The sequence below is a fragment of the Barbus barbus genome, assembly GCF_936440315.1.
Source record: "Barbus barbus genome assembly, chromosome: 44".
Taxonomy (NCBI): domain Eukaryota; kingdom Metazoa; phylum Chordata; class Actinopteri; order Cypriniformes; family Cyprinidae; genus Barbus; species Barbus barbus.
Window position 1 is genome coordinate 25,265,409 of NC_136722.1, and position 24,728 is coordinate 25,290,136.

The following is a 24,728-nucleotide window of genomic DNA, read 5'->3' on the forward strand; positions in this document are numbered from 1 at the left end:
GGTCGGGCTGTGCTGGTTTCACACTGGGCAAATACTACATTCATACTGGTTTATTCTGGCACCAATGCGGAGGAGAACAAGCACAGCCCGGCGTCTGATACTGAGCTCTAAATTACCACGGTAAAAACAACAGGATCCACTGCAAATCAAACAACTATTAACAACGCTCCTCACGGCTGTGGATAGATACTGTTCAGTCCGAAACACGCTCCACTCTCCGCTTACATCTCGTCTTATACAGAGGTTTAGTATACTTCTGTTAAAATCAGTAGCACAAGCCATGTCTGTTCTACAGTTTCAGCTACAATAGTGAAAGATCACCTACAACATTTACAGTCACATGTTCTGGAAAAGAAACAGCATTTGAGACATCAGCCCTCCACAAACTCCGTCTTGCCTCACGATCACGAGCAGCAGACAATTACACACAACACTGAATCATGCTCATCTGCCTGGGTTTCAGAGTTTGCATTCAATCAAAATAAAATAAAACATTACCCTACAAATGGAATATATATAGAGTTCCCACTCAATGAATATAAAATAAAAACACGCTAAATAAAAAATAAAAATTAACCCATTAAATGTATTTTTATATATATATATATATTGGTTAATCTGCTCAAAAAAAAAACAAAAAAAAAAAATACAAGAAAAAAAAAAAAAAAACAATACAAATAAATTTCTCAAAAAAAAAAAAAAATACAATAAAATAAAAATATAAAATAAAAATATATATTAACCTGTTTGGGGTTGAGATTTCCTATTCAAATAAAATACTAAAAAAATACAAATAAAAACACAAATTCAAAACAAAAAACTTATTAACAGCTTGCTTTGACATATGCTTAAAAATTTAAAAAATAAAGAAAGATGCATAATTGAGCAGGTTATTATGTTTACACAATGTAAATAGCCTTACTAAATTACACAGATCATGTAGTTATAATCTGTAATATTTGAACAGAAGTCTCATGCAAACTAACAACAAAACCCAGTTTTCCTCTTCCTCTTTCTGTAAGTGAGTTTGTTAGATGATAGTCCATGGTTTTTCTCGTCTGTAGGCGTCATGAAACCGGGATGAGGAGTTTGTGGAGGGCTCGTCACACACGGCACATCAGTACAAAAGAGCTTTGTGTGTCACGACGCTCCAGCTAGAAACACTGCTTCAGTGAGTTCTGAGGTATCGGCTTCCTGAAAACCTGGACCAAAGATTGCATCCAGAGTTACAGCTGGTCACTTTTAGAGTTTCATATCTGATATATCTATAGAGTTTTTCCATATATACTTTATATAGCTTCTTTTCTGCAGTTAGAACAGAAAGTGAGAGACGTGACGCAGACGCAGCGATCGCTTCAGCTCAGAAAACACAGGCACATTCCTTTCCCTCCGGATATCAAATATGAATCATGAATCCATCCGTCTTTGAGCTCAGAAACACAAACGCAAGCAAAGCTGAAGCAAAGATTCACGCAGGACCAAAACCATACGGCTATTTACACAAGTTGTGTTTTTCACACAGTATTTTTCTAAAATAATTAACTAATATAAATGTTATAAAACAATTACTTCACATATACATGTGAAAATAAATATAGAAATTACATATAATTATTGTATTACATACATATATGGAGAGATAGAATTAGTTAACTTGATCCTAAAAATATGCAGCTTATTAATTTTGGTTCTGGTGTGAAATGTTTCTTAAGAAGTTTCATGAGATACAGATGTGTTAAAGCTGTAAATCAGGTGAAATTGGCACAACGGCGGCGGTGACGACATTCTGGAGAAACACTGGACTGTCTTTAGTGCATAACGAAGCGTGTGAGTATTGCATAAATCACATCTATCACAGTCTGAAAACAGTTCGGCTCACCGAAACATGATGCATAAGACAAACCGGACGCCTTTCATTTCATCACAAACTCCTCCAATTCAGTCTGGCAGCACTCTAGACGATAAAGACATTTATAAAAACAATCAGCTAATGTTAAACATAATCGAAGCCTTTGGTTTTCCTCTCGCAGAAGGAATTTGGCTACATATCGTACGTTATTTCAAACAAAACGAGGTCAGTTCATCAAACGCGATGTGGATCTCAAAGATCGGTCTTCAGACTATTGCTGGAGATATTGCTTGCTACATCGTCTGAGCCGGTCGGAAACTCTGCGATTGCGCAACCAATCCCAACTTTCCCAGTTAACCTGAAGAGAACGCAGTTTCCTGAAAGTATTGAGATGCAGAGACTGAAGCAGACCCGTGATTGGCCGAGCCATCGCTGGGAAACGCACTACTTTCTAATGCTACAACATCGCAACTGAAAACAAAAGAGACCAATGAAGCACACCGGAGAAAAAAAAAAATCATAAAATCATAAAAAATTATAATAAAAATAAAAAAAATTAACAGCTGACCTGTGATCTAAAAAAAAAGTCAAATCAAAAAGTTGTCAAAGACGGATCTTCGTTTAAACTCATGATATATGGCACCATAATAGATACCTTAAAGCTCTGAGCTGGGTTTGAGAGGAAGTCGAAGCGACCGCTGCAGTGCATCATGGGTACAGAGAGCAGAGAAATGGCACAAACGTTTGGGACACCGAACCTTCATTTGGCCCCGAAAATCTTTCTGAAATCGCAGGTAAAATTTGGCCGAGGTCATTTGGTAAGCGTTGGGTTCACAGTCAATTTTTAAAGGGATAGTTCACCCAAAAATTACAGTTCAGTCATCGGAAGATATTTTGAGGTTGACGGTAGCCATTGACTTCCATAGTAAGAAAGAAAAATATATATTATGGAAGACAATGGCTACCGGCAACTGTTTGGTTCCCCACATTCTTCAATATAAGATATTTTGAAGAATGGAAGTCAATGGCTACCGGCAACTTTCAGGCCTTCAAAATAACTTCTTTTGTGTTCAACAGAAGAAATAAAGTCATGCAGGTTTTAATAACTTGAGAGAGAGTAAATGAACTTTAATAACTTGAGAGAGAGTAAATGAAGACAGAAATGCCATTTTTCGGTGAACTTTAAACACTTTAAGGTTTCTTTTGAACGACAGGTTCAATTTTGTCCCTCGTAACGTCGTACAAGGGGTAGGTAAAGAATTGTGCAAGTAAAAATGGGGAAATACAATCAAATTTTTGGAAGCAGCGCCAAACGTTTAAGGTTCAATGTCCCGTGACGTAAGAGACAGGAAGAATAATGCCCTGTTTCACTGATCGGCATGATTCTACAACGGTTTACAGCTATTTACATCATGGGTTTCTCTCGTTTATACAACAGAACTTAGTAGCACTTCTTGTTTTTTTTGTATTTTTTTCTTTTTACTTCTCCAAAAACATCTTTCCTAATCATAAAAGCCAACTTACATCAAAATATACTTACTACAAGTCAACACAACTAACAAAATATATAACAGAAGTCAAACACGTAGAAAATCTGAGGTATTTCTGGTCTGAGGTGGTCTGTGGTTCATGAACAATATCTTTAACTTTTTTTGTCCTTTCACAACTAATTTTATTGTTTAGAGTTGCGCTCGTTCGTCTCGGAAGCCTTTTGAATGTCCGGTTGCATCTGAGGATGAACTTTACTGAGAAGATACAGAAAATATCAAGACGTTTCATCCAAACAGCAGCAGCACTGCAGTGGAAACTCACTCTTGAATTATGGCATATGGAAATGTGGATTACTAGCCACTTTTAAGACTAAATACATATCATTCTTGTGTTTTTGTGTCTTTGCTAATGAGTCTAACATCACCTGGTCAAAGTGAAGCTTGACATTCTAGAACTTTTAGCCCCAAATTAAAGTCTCAATATCGCTGGAGGTCAGATCTCAGATTTGGTCCCTGTTAGAAAGAGGTAATACATGAAGGGACCAAAACACACAAAACCAAACACTTTCTGGGTGAATCACATAAAACAGGGTCATATTTCAGCTTAAAGTCCAAGAAAAAAATAAGAAATGGTATTTTTCTTTATATTTCACATCGTTGAACATTTTCACAACAATTAAGCACATTTCCCACCAAAATTATCTTAAAAAAAATAAAATAAAAATCACTTTTTTATTATTTTAATTTATAGATTGCAGTATTTGTTGGACTGCTTGAAATGATTTTTAAAATTTAATTCAGCTTAACTATATTACAGCAATAATTAGAATCAGCATTGAGAAAAATGAGAATATGACATAAAAAAACATCTGGACCTCGATGCATTATAGTCATGAGAATTTGGGGTAAAATGTTTTAATATTTGTTGTACTACCTGTACTGATTTTTTTTAAATTAAGTCAGCATAAATTATTATCTAAGAATTTATGTAGTCAACATCGAGAACGATGAAAATTACCCAAAAATACCTAAAAATAAAATAAAACAAAACATCAGGATGCATTATGGTCATTAGAATTTAGGGTAAAACATGTATAAATCACCAGCATAAATTAAAGTATTGCAGTAATAAAATAAACACTGAGAATAATGAAATTACCAGAAATAATAAAATGTATTACGGTCATAAGAATTTGAAGGAAAATGTGCTTAATAAAAAAAGAATTCTATTTACAACAAATATTATTTCTTATTTTTTTCCTTTGATTTCGAGGTGTTTTGACTCAGGAATTGACCCTTCTGAGTCCAGGTGAGGATTCAGTCCTTCACTCCGGACGTCCAAAACACATTGCATTATTACAAGAGAAACTAGAAAAACCAACACCGCACGGGCCTAACTTTTTATGGTCTTTTTTTCTATTTTCAACAAACTCTCAGCACCAAACACACACACAAACACACACGGTCTTGCGTGTTTTAGTGTTAAATTCATCAGGGCACCGTTATATTTCTCTCTGTCCTATAATGACTTGGGAAAGGCAGTCATGGACCCCTTGATACACTGGATACCTGAGAAAGATTTCCGTACCAAACCTCCCATATTTCCACATGCAAGAGTTTCCAGCCAGATCCACTCGATAAAAGCCAACCAGCCCGCTCACAGTCACCACCAAATAAAACCAAAACAAAAGAAAGGAATTAGTCCAGATGTCTTTTCTGTGTTACTCAACACCCGTTAGTTCCGTAAAAGACACATTTTCCGTAATTTTCGAATAGCACACTGTCGGAAAAAGAGAAATAAGAAAGTGAAATCCCGCGAGGAGGTCAGGTTGCGCGTGTAACAGTCATAAAATGATCCGCGTGGGTTTTGCAGCACTGTTGAACCTTCAGATGAACTGGTTGCTCGTCGCAGGCGATCCGAACGGAAAAACCAGAAGTAGATGAGCCAGAAAAATCAACGGAATCGGCAGAACTGAAGCGCCGAGGTACCTGCATCGGTCAGCATTCATTTGTCGGCACCTGAATGCATGTTTAAAAATCTTCTGCGAGATGATAAAAATACAGTAGAGAAGTGTGCTGGTAGTTACTGATCCGATCAGAAAAACAATAATAATAATAACAATAATAAAAATAAAGTTTAAAAACTGTTAGGATAAAATAGCAGCTGCTTTGATGTGGTTTGAGATTCTCTGAGTTTGGAAGGACGAGGGTCAGATGCTGGACTCTTTGGGCGGCAGGTCCACGTTGGTGAGCGAGGTGACCATGGAAAGCAGGCAGTCTGAGGTAGTGGCGCTGGTCAGGCGGCGGATCTGAGAGATTCGCTCCTCCACGCATCCGGCCGATAACCGCGCCTCCGCGTCGTGATCCCAGCACTCCTCGATCGTCTCGCACATCTGCGCCAGACCCTGAACACAACAAACATCGGATTTTTCACACGCTAGTATACAAACAAAATATATATAAATATAGATATAAATAAATAAATAAATCTAAATTTGAAAAAGTATTAAATTTTTACTGGGTCAAATTTTTTATTTTGTTGTCAGACAATCACAGCACAATTTTCACCGTAATAAATATAAATAATAATTAAATAAAAAATAAATGAATATTTATGCATTTAGCAGACGCTTTTATCCAAAGTAACTTACAAAAGAGGAATTAAACAAGTCGTCAAAGAGGCGACAATATTCGTAATATATAATGCCAGGTTTGTTAGACAACTAAATAAGGAAGCAAGCTTTTTTAAAATTGTGTAAATAATTAATTATTTTTTTTATAAATATAAGGCTTATTTGTAAACCTAGTGTCAATGCCAAGGTAATGGATCTGCCTTTACTCTGGAATTTAAAGTGAATTTTATGCATCTAGTTTAAATTTTTGGGAGAGTAAAATATTCTTTGAAAATCAGAATGTAGTCTAAGAATCATGAATAAATATTTGTAACGGGTAAACAAAGTTGTTAAATATATATACAAGATATTTATTTCTAGTATTAGTATTATTCTTTCAATTTTGTTGGTACTGAACATGATATTCTTCATGAATAAAATATTGTATTATATATCATATGCAATCATATAGAGGTTGTGTGTTTGGAAGCGCGTCACTCACTGAATGCTTGAGCCAGCAGTCCTTGAACACCGGCCGCAGCTTCTTATGAACCACCACATCCTGAAGATCCTCCAGAGACGGATGCTGGCCGACCTCCTCCTCAAACGGCAGCATGTACTCGTCTACAGGACCTGAGGGAACACAGCACACAAACAATGTAAGCAGCTGGAACAGCAGTCTGCAACAGAAAAATGTGCGGAGCTTAGATGCTCAGACTCTAATTGGTCAGATACAATGGATACACTTTTTGGCCAATCAATCAATCAATCAATGAATGAATGTATGTACGTACGTATACATACATACATACATACATGCATACACACACACACACACACACACACACATACACACATACACACATACATATACATATATAATTTAAGTTATTGTTTAAAAAAAAAAAAAAAAAAAAAACATTGTGTTGGTGATTCGTTAACCATTTTAAACAAGTCTGAGTGATTAATAAATAATAACTAGTTATCAGAACCTGAATAAAATCCTTACTACGAGTTCCAAGAGGCCCGAACTTGACTGAGCCAGGACAGACACCGGGAGAAAGAACAGGAGACCTTTGCCTATATCAACGCAGCTGAAAGGTGATTATACATCTGATGATAATGATCCATTAATGAGTATGATAGATGAGAATCAGGGGTTTTAGCCCTTTAATCCGGTATATCAAATACAACAAAAGGCAAGATTAGAGTTTGCAAAAAAGCACAAAGGTGAGCCAGAAGAGTTTTGGATCTGTGTTTATGGACCGATGAGACAAAGGTGAACCTTTATCTAAGTGATGGGAAAGCAAAAATGTGGAGAAAAAAAGGGAACTGCAATGATCCCAAGCATACAGCCTCATCTGTAAAGCATGGTGGAGGTGGTGTCATGGCATGGGCATGCATGGCTGTCTCTGGAACAGGCCCTCTCAACTTTACTGATGACTTAATGTATGATGACAGTAGCAGAATGAATTTGGAAGGGTACAAAACCATCTTGCCTACCAATATTCAAGAAAATGCCACCAGATTCATTGGGAAGTGCTTCATATTGCATCAGGACAATGACCCAAAACACCCTGCAGTTCAGTCAAGGAGTTTATAAGAGCAAAGAAATGGAAAGTGTTAGATTGCCCAAGTCAATCTCCAGATTTAAATCTGATTGAGCATGAATTTCAGCAGCTGGAGAGGAGAGGAAAGGCAGAAACTCCCCAAAACAAGCAACAATTGGGATTGGCTGCATTAAAGGCTGAGAAAAGTATTTCAAAGGATGAGAGCAAGAGTCTGGTGATGTCTATGGGTCACAGACTCACTGCTGTGATTGTGTGCAAGGGATCTGCAACTAAATAATAGCTTTTAATCTTTTATATCTGCCTTATGTTCAACTGTCCCAATACTTATGCTCACATCAATGAGTGGATGAACTCTAAAAGTGCTGTTCTTTTTATTTGGTAAAACATACAAACAATGTAACAGGCAACGTGCTGTCTGCCCCGCAATAACCTCCCCTGCTGGGGTGCGTCGACAGAGATGATCTTGTATCAACGATAGCCAGAGATATTGTCAAAAACATCAATTATTGGCAATCTTAAGAGGATTTGGCATTTCCAATTAATGCAGGCCTGTTACATTCTTATTTTTATTAGGCCTATTATTATTATTATTATTATTATTATGTAATTACTTTTATTATTAAATTAAAAGTACAATTAATTTGCCCTGCAATAATTAACGCATAACTGACAGATTAGGCTATATTTAAATTAATTAATTCTTTAATAAAAAGAAAAATTTTAACATTTACATTTTTACTGGGTCAGATATTTGTGTCACTCTATAACAGTAACACTATATTTTAAGATGTTCTTGTTACACGTTACATGAACTTACTATTATAATAACAATAAATGATGCATAATTACATGCAAGTAACCCAAAGCCAAACCTTAATCCTAAACCTAACCATATAGTAAGTACATGTAGTTCATTAATATTACTCAGTACTTAAATGCATAATTACACTGTAACAAGGACACCTTAAAATAAAGTGTAACCCAGGAAACAGTGTCCGATGAAACGATGAGGAAAGCATCCGTCTCTCACCGTCGGCGGCTTTGCAGCGCGACACCAGCTCCCACAGCACCAGCCCCACGGCGTACATGTCTATCCTCAGGAAGGCATCCCGCTGGAAGTTAATGGCCCCCTCCAGCACCTCCGGAGCCATGTAGCGCCACGTCCCGACCTGACCGTGTGTGTCTCCCGGAGGCTTCCCCGGCTCGAAGCGCACCGCCAGCCCCAAGTCCCCCAGCACCGCCGACAGATCCGCCTTCAGCATCACGTTCTTGCTCTTGAAGTCTCTGCAGATGGACGCACACGTTTGTAGTAGAGATGTGAGTAACGGTATGAAAATGTCAGATACACTTTACAATAAGCTTCCATTAGTTCATGTTAAAGTGTTAGTTCAGCCAAAAATGAAAATTCACCCGTGTTTTACTCACCCTCGAGGTATCCTAGGTGTCTATGACTTTCTTCTTTCAGACGAAAAATCCATGCGTTTTTGTAAGATAAATACCCATATTTCATGAGATAATATTTTCATATATCCAAATGAGAAAAAAAGTGTTTATTACGTTTGAAATATGGATATTTTTCTTACAAAAACGCATGGATTTGCTACAGGAGGCCTTTATTTGAACATGTGAGGCACGTTTTATTACGGATGCGTGCACTTTATTTCACGTCTTCTGAAGTGTTGACAAACAGCACCTGCTTATCCCCATTATAGAGCTTGGAAGAGCCAGGACCAGTTTTAATATAACTCTGATTGGATTCGTCTGAAAGAAGAAAGTCATAAACACCTAGGATACCTCGAGGGTGAGTAAAACACAGGTGAATTTTCATTTTTGGCTGAACTAACACTTTAAGACTGTTTCACACCGAGCACGAATCGAAAAAGCGAAGCCAATCGCAGACGAAAGGTGCTTTCACATCGAGCGCAAAACAATTGATGGGCTTCCGCTCATTGTGATGGCAGAAGGTGTGATGTTAAACTGACCTGTGTGCGATGGCCGGTTTAGGACCTTCTCCTTTACAGCGCAGCACGTCCTCGTGAAGATACGCCAGACCGCAGGCCATCGTCTCCGCGATGTGACACAGATCCGTCCAGTTCAGCACGTTCCCCTTCAGATAGTCCGTCAGCGACCCCTGGTATTCAGAAATATTCCATGTTACAAACACTAAACACTCTGATACTAACAATAGTGAGCATAAATAAACACAGAATCATTCATGAGACGCTAAATGATTCCCGGCGATATCTTTAACCATTATAAAATTGCTATTATTTTAAATTGGATTTTGTTTTTATATTTTCTGTTTTCATTGTAATTTTTGTGAACGGTTTAGTAATTTTTGTCATATTTACTAGTTTTAGTTCTATTTAGGCTTTATTCGTTTAATTTCAGTTTTAGTAATTATTTTTTTTTATATGTCTATAGTTTTTAATACAGTTTTGGTTTTAGTCATTTTAGTACAAATGACAAATTAGAACAGATTTTTATTTTTTTGGAGATATTTACAAAAATAATAATATAATAAATTTTGTTTATATTTTCTCATTTATTTTAATTTATTGACCGTTGTAGTAATTTAGTTTTAGTAATTGTCATTTTTATTAATGCAAGTATTTTTTAAAATGTCAAATTTTGTATTATTTCAGTTTTAGTTATTTTAGTACAAATATGACCGCTTAAAACTGATTTTATTTTTAACCTACTTCATATCTAATATCAATTATACACACGTGTGTGTGTGTGTGTGTGTGTGTGTGTGTGTGTGTGTGTGTGTGTGTGTGTATGTATGTATGTATGTATGTATGTATGTATGTATGTATGTATGTATGTATATATATATATATATATATATATATATATATATATATACATATACACACACACACACACATTTATTATATATTTATTAGGGCCGGGACTCGATTAAAAAAATTAATCTAATTAATTAGAGGCTTTGTAATTAATTAATCGAAATTAATCGCATATAAATATTTGACCTGAGAACAGTAGTTTTTTTATATGGATTTTTAAATTTCCCATCCACAGGGCCAACCAAAGCGGTCTCATCAGCTTCTTTGTCCATGTTCACTGTGATTTGTTTTTGGCTGTTTCTCAATATGCGTTCTTCAGCGATCTTGCGTCCTTGTGTTCTCGTTCTACGTCATCATTAACCGCCGAAGTTCAGTTCCAATTCTCAAGAATGCAAGTATAGAGGATGCATGAAAGTGCCCGGATATGTTCTTGAAACTGAGGATGCATCGAGTGCAGATTTGAGAGAATCGAGCCGTTAGAAATCCCAGAAAACGCTGTGGGCGGCCGGTGTACGGAAGCCTGTAAGCTTTAAAGTCGCTCTCACAAATACTTAACGGCTCTTCAAGTTGAAATTTGATATGCATGTTAAGAAGCTATGTAGAACAATCAAAACAAATCTGAATTGTTTTTACATGATTAGACCATATATATCCTTGAAAGCAGCCAAGTTATACATGCATGCAATGATTTTAATCACATTTATCTTACTGTGTGACTGTCTGGAGTCAGGTTTCTCAACTGACTATTAAACCTGTCAGATCCCTATATAAACAAACACTAAAAGTTTTGGATAAGAAACCAACCAGATGGCATCACTGTAGCATTTTACAAAAATATAGTTTGCTTAGTTTTGAAAATTTTATAAATTCATCTTTTATTAAAATGTTTTTTAAATGTTTAAATAATCTTGCGCCAAAAGTTATATGCAAATTAATATCAAAACAGAGTAGTAAGGGGATCGCTACAAGAGGTGCAACTACACAGAACTGTATAATACCACAGAGAAAAACTAAATTTGCACAATCTACATTTTCAGTTCAAGGTACGTTGTTATGGAACAGCCTGTCAGCTGAATTGAAAATGGAAACACAGTTGAATATTTTTCAAACAAAACTGAAAAAGTGGTTCAAACAAAAGCAGATATGTGAACATTGATGGTGGTACATAGTTTTAGTTGTTTATTTTATTTTATTTCATTTGTGTTTTTTTTTTTGTTTTTTTTAGCCCAACCAGGGACTGGGGCTGCAAATTAGCCTCCGGCTAGAAGCCTATATGTAGAGCATCGGCTGCATGAAATTGTAGCAATGTTATACTGCATTGTCCCTGTTAAATAAAAATAAAAAAGTAAACATTTATCGTTTTGTTTTGGTTAATTTTAATAAAATGATAAGACCCGGAAAAAGTCTGCATTTTTATTGGCATATTAAAATTAATCTTAACAGTAAAACATAACGCTGTAAAATAAAACACAATACAATTATATGAAAGTAATATCTATAATAGTATGAAATGTTTTAATAAGTTATGACATTTTGTAATATTGATTGTTCATTGGCCGTTTCTTATGCTGAGACTATGCGGTCAGTTAAGCAGGAATGCAGTACATCTCAGTTCTCATAAGTGTGCGTTCTGTGTTCTCGTGTCCTTCCGAGTTCGTTCTTCCAAGGAAGCTCTCTCTCGCGCACTCTCCCCGTGTTCGCTTGACTTTTGTCAAGCCCGGCGCCTCATAGGCAAGACCGGTCTCCACGAGAACGCAAGTCCGTTCTTTGCGTCTTTTGTCTGAACGCTAGTAGGTGCTCCAGTATAATCGGTCCGCCGAAACTCATCCAGTGAGAAACGTTCCGCGGTGCAAAAATAAGTGCGATTAAAATGCGTTAAAAAAATTTAACGCGTTATTTTTGTGTAATTAATTAATCTAAATTAACGCGTTAAAGTCCCAGCCCTAATATTTATATATTTTATACATTATATATTTATTATATACATATATATACATACATATATACATACATACCACACACTTATTTTTTCTTCTCCCTGTTGTAATTTTAATTTTAGTGAAAGTTTTAGTAATTATAATAATTTTGTTGTGTTTGTCTTTTTTTGTCATTTTTTTTTATGTCTATTTAGTTTTTATTCATTTTTATTTCAGTTTTGTTGTAGTTATTTTTATTATTTTTTAAATGTCTATATATTTTTATTTCAATTTTAGTTTATTACAAATGACAAAACACATTTACAGTTTAATTGTATATACATTTTACAATTTTATACACACACATATACACACATATTTATTTCTTTCTGACTATTATTTCCCATGCCAGGCTTTACGGAGTTAAATTTTCAGAGCTAAAAGTTTCAAATGTCTCAGTTTCTTATTTATGTTCCTGAAGTCTGATGACCTCTGACCCCTCACCCGCTCATGAAACTCTGTGATGAGCCAGAACTCCGTCTCCAGGTTGCTTCCGCGTTTCTCGGCGGCGATAAAGCGCAGCAGGTTCTCGTGCTTCATGCCTGGCGTATTAAACATGTCGCGCTCGTTCTGCCACGACTGCTTGTCCTGTCAATACATCACACACAGCTTCACAGAACGCTTCTCTAACCACACACACACACACACACACACACACACTGAACCCTGTCTATATCGTCTACAGCTCGTGAGCAAAGGAAGCAGAAGTGCACCTGAACGGGAAAGATCTTCACAGCTACATATTCATTCATCATCTGAGCTTTCCAGACGCAGCCGAAGCGTCCTCGAGCTTTAACCTCCAGCAGCTGAAGAGGCTTCAGACCCACCAGCGGCGAGGGAGGAGACGGACCTGGATCCTGAAAACACCAGTCAATCATCAGGTCATGCCCTTTAACCCTTGTATGGTGGTCGGGTTTATGGGACACGTTTTCATTTTTGCATAAAAAAACAAAATGACAATTAATTATTTTTTCTAACTCAGACTCATTGGCCTTGTGAAGAAAATATGAATAGTTTATTTGCAAAAACAGATAACTTTTTTTTCCTAAATGTTTTTTATTATGTAACCATGCTTTTATTGTGTTAGCTGTATTTTTTTAGTTATTTTTACTTAATCAAAATAACCCAACTGCAGTTTGTTTGAGATTAATTGGAATGCATAATGAAAAAACATGATTTTTGAAAATTGTTTAAAATCAGTTTTTTGCAAATGAACTCTTCATATGTGACCTTGGACCACAAAATCAGTCATAAGTAGCAAATAATCTTTCCATTGATGTATGGTTTGTTAGGATAGGACAATATTTGTCTGAGATACAACTATTTGAAAATCTGGAATCTGAGGGAGCAAAAAAATCTAAATATTGAGAAAATCTCCTTTAAAGTTGTTCAAATGAAGTTCTTAGCAATGCATATTACTAATCAAAAATTAAATTGATATATTTACGGTAGGAAATTTACTAAATATCTTCATGGAACATGATCTTAATATCCTAATGATTTTTGGCATAAAAGAAAAATGGATAATTTTGACCCATACAATGCTACAAATATACCCCAGCGACTTAAGACTGCTTTTGTGCTCCAGAGTCACATATTCTGTTTATATTGCTTGTAATTAGGATGAAGTAAAAATCTGTTGAGTATTTTAACATAATTGTGATTGTAAAGTGCTTTGGGTGTACAGCAATACACAATAAAGTGCTATATAAAAGCTTCATTCATTCATAAAATTGTTTGATTGTGTTGAATTAAACCCAAAAATGCAGTGGGTCATGAACACTGGCTGAATAACAAAAACATGAGCCCCACACAAGGGTTAAAAGCACCACTAGATGGAGCCGCAGAACAACACACTGCTGAGACGCTGAGAACAAAAGACGAGCGGTCAGAGATTCCTGAGAGACAGACTGACCTCGTTGATGTCCACGTGTCCATACGGCGGCTTGCGGTGCCGGTACATCCAGAAGGCCAGCAGCAGCACCATCGAGAGCATCGTGATGGGCAGCAGAGAGCAAACCAGCATGTTCAGGAGCACCGGCGCCGGCGGAGGAGGCTCGATCACTGACAGACACAAACAACAACATCCTTCTAATACAGCTATACATACTTTCAAATTACAAACATTAATGACTATACATAAAAATCAATACAATAAATTCATAAAAAAATATAACAAATACCAACAGAAATAAACAAAAAATAAATGTAATTTTTAAAAATATATAAAAATTATATATAAAAGATACAATTACTTAAAAAAACAAAATAAATAAAAATAAATACATGTAAATAAATTAAATAAATTCACTAAAAGCAAAAAAATATATTTTTTAAAGAATTAAAAATATTAATATATTTAAACAAAAATAATTAAAAATACACTAATGACAATACAAAAATGAATTAATATAAATACATAAAAATAAACAATAAATACACTAAAACTAGATAAATACCAAATAAATGAAAAATACAATTAAAATAAAACACAAAAAAACAAAATAACAAATATTTTAAAATAAATAACTTAAAAACAAAACCGAAATAAATTAAAACAAATTTAAAATAAATTCACAAAAAAAAAAAAAAAAAAAATAGAAATTAATTTGTTCAAAAACAATTGTTGAAAAATATAGCTATTACAAAAAAACAAACAAATAAAATCAGTTTGAAAAAAAAAACCTAAACAAACAAACGTTCATTTAAAATAAGTAAATGTATAAACAAATAAATACTTAAAAAGTAAGGAAATTAAAATAAATAAATACATTTGCTGCCACGGTTTAGTATGAACCGTTTCCTTTAAACCCAGCGTGAATGTTTTGGTGAGAGTCGGACCGGTTCTGAAAAAGTGGTACCGAGCCACCCCTCTTTATTGAGGACACTGAGGACGTTTATGATGGTTTTGCAGACAGCAGATGAGGCCGGTCTGAGATCTCACCTGGGCCGCTGACGTCAGGCAGGTGTGTGAACCTCTCGTTGCAGAAGTTGCCTTCGCAGCAGCAGAAGAAGACCTGCGGGTTTTCCTCGGTGGCCACACACTCCTGTCTGTGAGAACCAGACACACATCTTCTTATAAACGCTGAAAGCTGACTGGAAAACACTGCTTCAGCGCTAATAAACAGATCTTCAACAAGATAAGGCAGCTTTAAAATGGGAAACAAGACTTCATGAGGCTGGAGAAGAATTAAAAAGAAAGACAAATCCAGACAATTATTTATTAACATGAAATGTTTTTTAATAAATAAATATTTTACTTAAATAATGATGGTTATCAAAATCTATTATTATTATTATTAAAATAAGTTATATATTAAAGTAATATTACATTAAATAAATACAAATTAATTCATATTTAATTAAAATAATGTCTATTGACTAATAAATAAAACAAATATCATAAATAAATATAAAATAAACAACATAAGCAAATAATAAATTAATACATATTTTACTTAATGATGGCTACTGAAAACTATTATTATTATTAAAATAAGTTATATATTAAAGTAATATATATTACATTATATAAATACAAATTAATTAATATTTAATAAAAAATAATGTCTATCGACTAATAAATAAAATATATAAAAATAAAATATAAATATCAAATAAACAAGTAAACAAATAAATAATATAAACAAACAAACAAATATTTTACTTAAGTAATGATGGCTACTATTATTAAAATAAGTTATATAATAAAGTAATATATATTACATTAAATAAATACAAAATTATTTAATATTTAATTAAAATGTCTATATATAAATAAATATAAAAAACAAGTAAACAAATAAATAATATAAACAAATAATCAAATAAATAAATAAATAAATAAATAAAAAGTCTACTCATAATATTTACCATGTTCTCAATGTTTCAGCATTTTATCTGAAATATCTTAATTACTTCATGAAACATCCAGAAGCATCTGGACAATTTATTATTATTATTATTACTGCTAACTTTATAGTTTTATTATATTTAGTTATATTTGCTCATGAGTTCATGAAACACAAACTAAAATAATACAGCAATAGGAAAATCACAAAATGTCTAATGGTCAAGAAAATAATCCTAATGTTTTAGTTGTGAGTTTGGGGTGAAAGTGTAGGTGAAACGTGGTCATTTCTTCATGAATTCAGCAGCTGGCCTCACCATGATGCACGATGTGAAGTACACTAGATACACAGAGGTTAACCGCTCGCTTACTGTACGGCGAGAAAACAACACCTTTAATTAACCAGGGTCAGAGAAGGTGGAACGTGTTTATGAGAAGCTACAACATGGAACACAAAACATCAGCAAAGTGGAACATAAACAGAAAGCTTGGTAAGTGTGGAGCACCAGCTCTTTGTTTCTGTTGTTGTGGCTTTTAGTGAGCAGCTGATCGAACACGAGAGAAACAGCGAGAGCCGATTGTGCTGATCGCTCAGTCTCTGATGGTGCAACATCAGCCACTTATTACAAGAGTACTGCATTTCATTTTTATATTCATATACAGTGTATATGATATTATTAATATTATAAATGTGTATACACACACTACCAGTCAAAAGTTTTTTTTTTTTTTGTTAAAGAAGTCTCTTCTGCTCACCAAACCTGCATTTATTTGATTAAAAACCCCAGCAAAAGCAGTAATATTGTGAAATATTATTCTAATTTAAAATATCTGTTTTCTGTGTGAATATGTGTTAAGATGTAATGTATTCCTGTGATCTGCAGCTGTATTTTCAGCATCATTACTCCAGTCTTCAGTGTCACATGATCTTCAGAAATCATAATAATATACTGATTTACTGCTCAACAAACATTTTTGATTATTATTATTATTATCAATATTTTAAACAGCTGAGTACTTTTGGGGTGGGGTTATAGAAATTAATACTTTTATTTAGCAAGGATGCTTTAAAAAAATCTTACCGTTTAAATATTTTGACTGGCAGCGTATATAAGATTATTTACAATATTTATCCATCTATTTGTTTTTAATATATTTAAATTTTTGGAATCTTTTTTTGTTTTGTTTTTACATTTTATTGCTAATTTTATTTCTGAAGCATCTGAATTATCCGAAGATAATTTTATGACTATTTTAAAATTATTTTTATGTAAAACTCTTTTAATTACTACGGTGAATGAAATGTGGTAAAACTTAAAAATAAATAAAAGTGCCTTGCATTTGCTCTGAAATATATAAAACTAATAAATGAGTAAAAAAACCTGGAATACATTAGTGAAAAGCAGAACAAAAATAGAATGAAAAAAATAGAGTAAAAATAAATAAAATACAAAATGCATTGATTTAGTGAAAAATGTTGTGGAAAACAACAAGATTAGCGTGTTTTACTTGAGTTGCATTACACATTAGAAATCTAATTAATGGCTAGTCTGCTTTATATGTAATCAACTGAATGGATGTCAATGTCCCTTTAACTCTATAAAGCATCATCGATGGTTTCCGCTCAGGTTCGCTGGTAAATAGGTCAGCAGTGAATGAATTCAGGCCAAACGGAGATAAGAAACATTAAATAATGAGTCTAAAAGATGCTCACAGAGCAGAAAACATCCCGAGATTCACTCCACAAACATCAAACCATCATGGAGTTTCCTCCTTAGAAAGAGATGTTATATGACGTAAGACGCTGCAAAGCTTCGTCTGAACCCAACGACACGCAGACGCTTCAGTGCAATGCATCATGGGCCGGAAATCTAATATAATCTATCTATATCATCTATATCAGACACAAGCCTCTATCAATCCCACACAACTCAAGGTCAGAACGCATTCACCTCAGCTTACTAACTCCAGCACACAGGCCTATAGATGTACAGAAACTCCAAAGACGTATAGAAATGCACATTTATGAACCAATGTTGCCATAATTTGTCTCATAAAGATGAAGATGAGAGCTGCTTCAGCTGGAAAAAACACTTAAAACCACTTTAAAATCAAGTTTACTTGGGTTATGGAGATTTTTTGGCGAACGTTACACAAGCGTTAAAAGAGGAACTTTTAAAGACTTTTAAAGAGTTTTATATAAGAGAAAATATATAGATACACATCAGCAGTGTTATTTTAGTACCACTGGCATACTATTATAATTTTTGTTAATATTTTGATTTTTTTTTTTTTTTTTTACAAAGATTTAATTTTTACATTTTAATTTTAACTTTAGTACTTTCTATTATTATTATCAAATGAATTTGAATTAATATATAAATACATTTTATTAGTAAATAATTTATTATTATTAATGATGCAGTGTGATTTTAGTAGCATTTATATATTAATATTTTTGTCAATATTTTGAATACATCTTCACTTCATTTTTAGAAAGTTTGTCATTGTTTTGTTTTTGTCATTTTTATTAGTTTTTATTTATTTTTTGCATAAGCTTTTAACTTGCAATTTGCATTTTCACTTTAATTTTAGAAAGTTTTAATTTTGTTGTGTTTGTCATTTTAATATTTTTTTTCTTTATTTTCTATTTATTAGTTTTTGCTATCTAGCTTCAGTTATTTTAGTAGTTTGTGTTTTTGTCTTTATTTTTATTAATTAGTTTTAGTAATTCAAACTAAACTAGCTTAAGACGACCTCTACAGCCCTGAACGTCAGCGGAGACCAGAGTGACCGACCTGTCGCGGGTTAGTGGAGATGACCAGCACTAGTAAAGCGCGAGTGACCGACCTGTCGCGGGTTAGTGGAGATGACCAGCACTAGTAAGGCGAGTGACCGACCTGTCGCGGGTTAGTGGAGATGACCAGCACTAGTAAAGCGCGAGTGACCGACCTGTCGCGGGTTAGTGGAGATGACCAGCACTAGTAAAGCGCGAGTGACCGACCTGTCGCAGGTTAGTGGAGATGACCAGCACTAGTAAAGCGCGAGTGACCGACCTGTCGCGGGTTAGTGGAGATGACCAGCACTAGTAAAGCGCGAGTGACCGACCTGTCGCGGGTTAGTGGAGATGACCAGCACTAGTAAGGCGAGTGACCGACCTGTCGCGGGTTAGTGGAGATGACCAGCACTAGTAAAGCGCGAGTGACCGACCTGTCGCCGGTTAGTGGAGATGACCAGCACTAGTAAGGCGAGTGACCGGCCTGTCGCCGGTTAGTGGAGATGACCAGCACTAGTAAAGCGCGAGTGACCGACCTGTCGCAGGTTAGTGGAGATGACCAGCACTAGTAAAGCGCGAGTGACCGACCTGTCGCGGGTTAGTGGAGATGACCAGCACTAGTAAAGCGCGAGTGACCGACCTGTCGCGGGTTAGTGGAGATGACCAGCACTAGTAAGGCGAGTGACCGACCTGTCGCGGGTTAGTGGAGATGACCAGCACTAGTAAAGCGCGAGTGACCGACCTGTCGCCGGTTAGTGGAGATGACCAGCACTAGTAAAGCGCGAGTGACCGGCCTGTCGCCGGTTAGTGGAGATGACCAGCACTAGTAAAGCGCGAGTGACCGACCTGTCGCGGGTTAGTGGAGATGACCAGCACTAGTAAAGCGCGAGTGACCGACCTGTCGCAGGTTAGTGGAGATGACCAGCACTAGTAAAGCGCGAGTGACCGACCTGTCGCGGGTTAGTGGAGATGACCAGCACTAGTAAAGCGCGAGTGACCGACCTGTCGCGGGTTAGTGGAGATGACCAGCACTAGTAAAGTGCGAGTGACCGACCTGTCGCGGGTTAGTGGAGATGACCAGCACTAGTAAAGCGCGAGTGACCGACCTGTCGCGGGTTAGTGGAGATGACCAGCACTAGTAAAGCGCGAGTGACCGACCTGTCGCGGGTTAGTGGAGATGACCAGCACTAGTAAAGTGCGAGTGACTGACCTGTCGCGGGTTAGTGGAGATGACCAGCACTAGTAAAGCGCGAGTGACCGACCTGTCGCGGGTTAGTGGAGATGACCAGCACTAGTAAAGCGCGAGTGACTGACCTGTCGCGGGTTAGTGGAGATGACCAGCACTAGTAAAGCGCGAGTGACCGACCTGTCGCGGGTTAGTGGAGATGACCAGCACTAGTAAAGTGCGAGTGACTGACCTGTCGTAGCAGTTGAAGTCGTCGAGCCAGCAGCCCTTCTTGACGAGCTCGATGCTGCCAGAGCTGTTCCTCCAGGAGGCGTAGCAGTGCGATCGCTTGTCCTTCTCTCCCTCACAGCGCTCCACGCCGCTGCGGTTCGTCTTCTCGATCTCCCAGTTGATGTTGAAATACAAGCACTCGCGCGTCTCCACCTCGGCATGACTGGGTCCTGAGCAGATAAACCAGAAAAGAAGAGAGAGTCAGACTCTAGAAACACTTAGAATCATCTCAGAGATAAAGTCTGAGTGTCACTGACCGACTAAAGCAGGACTGAGTGGACAACAAAAACAACAACAATAATCATTATTATTAGTAGTATTATTATTTAAATGCATTATCATTATTATATTATTAAGACAAGATTTATATTGTATTATATATGGTATTATATTATAATCGTACATGTATACATACAGTGCTTGGCAATAAACGTGAAGTAATTATGTACAAAATACATTATGTAAATACTACTACTACCACTATTAAATAAATGTAAATTAATAAATATTAAACAATTATCTCTAACATATACACACACATACACACCATCAAAATAAGAGTCCCGCCTCGAACACATCGGCCAAACAGACAAACGTATGGCAATATATCAGTCGACCACTAATATAAATAAATAAATAAATAAATAAATAAATTTTATTATTGAATACATTCAAACAAATAATTAATATATTTAATATACACATAATATACAATTTTGAAAAATATTAATAACACCGCATATTAATGTTTGATGAAACCATTATTATTATTATTATTATTATTGAATATATAAGATTTAAATTCATTTAAATAATATTAAATACATTTAAATAATCATATATGCATTACAGAAAACATTATAAAAATATTGATAAAATTGCATATTGATAACATTTGCTGTTTCTTAAATTTTCTCCACTTAATGACTTAATGAAACCATTATTATTATTAAAAATATATAACAATTTATAAATATAATGTTTTTATTATAAATACGGCATTAATAATAACAATAGTAATAATCATCATCATAATTATAGAAACATCATCAATATGCAATGTTATCAATTCTACAATATTGATTACATTGGCTACTTCTCAATAATTCTCCACTTAATGACATCGGTAAAGAAAAAAAACTAACAATATCTCAAACAATTGTGTTCATGAATTACTGTTGCATTAAATCAATAATAATTCATCTCATTGGTCAGTACAGCAGCTAGCTCCGCCCCCAACTCACACCATTGGTCGGTCACTCAAACAAACAGACTGATGTTCTGAAAGCAACACAGAAAGTCAAACTAGAAAACGAGCAGAATAATGAATTCAGTGTTTGAACATGACGACGTCACAAACTTCACCAGGAGCATCAGCTCATGTTCATGACGGACGCAGATTCATGAGATTTAGAGAGAGTTTGACAGAAATATGAGCTGTACAACAGTCATGGATGATGCCTAAGAAAAGAGCTGCCTGTACACTCGATCAATCAAAGGCATTTGAACAAAGATCTGTAATGTTTTTAAAGAAGTCTCTTCTGTTCACCAAGCCTGCATTTATTTGATAAAAAAAACAGCAAAAGCAATAATATTTGTGAAATATTTTTACTATTTAAAATAACTATTTAATAGAAAACAGTTATTTTCAAGAGTAAAAATATTTCTCAGTATTACTGCTTTCGCTGTGTTTTGGATCAAATAAATGCAGGCTTGGTGAGCAGAAGAGACTTCTTTAAAAACATTACAAATCTTACTGTTCAGAAACTCCTGACTGGTCGTGTAACAGAGATGAAGCGCAGCGATGACCGGCAGTGACCGGAGGAGTTTATCACAACACAGAGCGACCTTTGACCCGCCGCATACTGAGAGGAGCTTATGAAGGAAAAAAAATAGCTTATTTTTATTTATTACTATAATACAGGTGAACAACAAATATAATAATAAACAATTTTGCTTTATTACATAATTTATTATATTTGGATAAAAGCATATAAATAAATGTAAAAGCAATGCAAACTTTGAATAAAGAAAATTAAGTATTTTGAGACTAATCTTGTGAAGTCAGTCAATAAATGATATTAATAAATGAAAAATTAATAGTAAAATGCATGATGACATTGTGAATGACATTTAATTTTTCATTATGAATGTAGAATTTATGGACAATTTTTTTTTAACTATTGGCACTAAAATGTAAAAGGAGTCAAAAGTAATAATAATAATACAAACTGATTATATATTAAACTATATATAATAATTAATTATACATTATGTATAATATTCTATTTAATTTTCATTATAAACGTACAATTTATTGACTATTTATTCAACTACTACAATATTAAAATGAGAGTTGAATCAAAATATAATAATAAGAATAAATAATAAATGTAATTGATTTTATAATTTATTAATATAATAACATTTTAAATTTTATTATATATTTTTTTCAACTGTAACCAATGAGTCAATGTAGTAATAATAATATTAATACTAACAACATATCATAAAATGTCTATTGCAATTTACTGACTGACTTATTTTACAAGGTTCATCTCACAACAGGCTTTATTTTCTTTAAATCAAAGTTTGCATTGCATTTCCATTTACTCATGCAAATGAGGAACACCACAAGCTCTCTCTCATAAAAACCTCAATTTGCATCACACATTGCCATGTTTAAAGTAGAAGATTAGTAATATACTTGAGCTCTATATTCTTCACTCTGTAGTAAATCAGAGCAGGCTCCTTCACTCTCTCTTTAAGACAGATTTTCAGGATCAGCAGGACAGAAAATAATGAACGAGGCTCAGAGCTGATGGATAAAAAATAACACAAAACCCCCTCGGTTTGCATATCTGTAAGTGATAACGGAGCACAAGGACGAGGCGTCCTTCAGCGGCGCTCAGGGTCAGATCTCAGATCAGCGGACGAGTGCTTACGATGCAGCACAGATCTGGCAGCGGCGGCCGCGACAGATGTTCCCGCCAATCTGTGCATCGCGGTTGCTAGGCAACGGTGAATCTGGAAGTAGCGCCTTTCCTCGTCCCAGCAGACAAAAAGCCCTTTTCAGCCGAACATGCATCAGATACTCACATAACAGCACTCACCGGCATTCACTCGCTGCCATGGGAGCGTTATGCCACGGCCGTCACAGATGTCAGCCGCACAAAAGAAAGCGTGGAGTAAACACGAGTCTGCAGGTTATTATGAAGGCAATATCATCTTAGTGCAGCTGCTGCTTTTGCTCTGGTTGATGAACATTCACAGACGAGGTTACATGAGCAAATGATGCCAACTTAACGTCTTAATTCATGTTCCTGGTCTATAAAATTTATTGACTCACTTAAAAAGATTAAAAACAACAACAAAAAAAACAAATATATACAAAATGCATATGTGTGACCCTGGACCACAAAGTCAGGCTTAACCCCTTAAGTGTCACCCCCCTTTTTTGGGGGTAGAGCTGAAAAGGGGGTGTCCAGATTCAAATTAATGTAATTCTGGAACGGTTTGGAATATGAACCTAATCGTGGGCTCGTTTTTAAAAACACACTTGGGAGTTTCTTGTACAAGTGAAAGAAGTTGAATACAATTTTTAATAAAAAAGTTATAGGTGTTTAAGTTTGTTGTAATAAAAAAAATAAAAAAATTATTTATATTTCATAAAAAAAAAAAATTAAATATGTGGTGATTTTAATTTCATGTCAAATGAAAAGCCTTCAGTCTAAAGAAGTTGTGTTCCAAATTTGACATTGATATCACAAAAAATGAGGTTTCTGTGTTATTTTTAGTCGCTATACCAACAATGTCCACTAGGTACTAGTCATGCTCCTTGTATGATTTGTAATGGACGACTGATTTGATTTACAATTTTTGTTTTATTCAAACAGCAATAAAACATGTCAAGATAGGTTGTAAATTATTTTTTAAAACCATAAATATGACATAAAAAATTTAATGACCATATACAATAAAAGAACTACTACTGAAAACACATTGGCCTTAGAAACAGCTCTGGCTGCTTACTGAGACTTATCTGAATATCTCCTGTTCATTACTGCATAAAGTTATGAGGACCCACAGCACACATTGACCAATGACACACACCAATGTACCTAAATTACAGATCTCTCCATTCTTTGTAACTGGGAAAACTTGGCAGTGTATCAAATACTTATTTGCCCCACTGTATGTCCTGCAATAAACCATGTGTAAACACATCTAAACAGCACTTCAGCTTCTGTTTCCTCTGCATCGCAAAGATGCATTTTGATACAGACTTAATTTGCTTGGTAACAGCCCAAATGTCTCATTCTAATTCATTGATTAAAT

General features: G+C 35.0%; 1 protein-coding gene across 1 annotated transcript in view; it reads right to left on the reverse strand.

Moving 5' to 3' along the window:
• Positions 1 to 3,330: 3,330 nt before the first annotated feature.
• The window catches only part of acvr2ba (activin A receptor type 2Ba), a 42,464-nt gene continuing 21,066 nt past the window's right edge, over positions 3,331 to 24,728 (reverse strand). The window contains exons 2-10 of the mRNA XM_079406768.1: positions 20,353 to 20,560; positions 15,253 to 15,359; positions 14,224 to 14,372; positions 13,022 to 13,165; positions 12,753 to 12,896; positions 9,505 to 9,653; positions 8,553 to 8,806; positions 6,454 to 6,584; positions 3,331 to 5,744 (exon numbers count right to left, since the gene is read on the reverse strand). Coding sequence (XP_079262894.1) covers positions 5,550 to 5,744; positions 6,454 to 6,584; positions 8,553 to 8,806; positions 9,505 to 9,653; positions 12,753 to 12,896; positions 13,022 to 13,165; positions 14,224 to 14,372; positions 15,253 to 15,359; positions 20,353 to 20,560 — 1,481 coding nt within the window. The 3' untranslated portion in view covers positions 3,331 to 5,549. The remainder of the gene's footprint in view (positions 5,745 to 6,453; positions 6,585 to 8,552; positions 8,807 to 9,504; positions 9,654 to 12,752; positions 12,897 to 13,021; positions 13,166 to 14,223; positions 14,373 to 15,252; positions 15,360 to 20,352; positions 20,561 to 24,728) is intronic.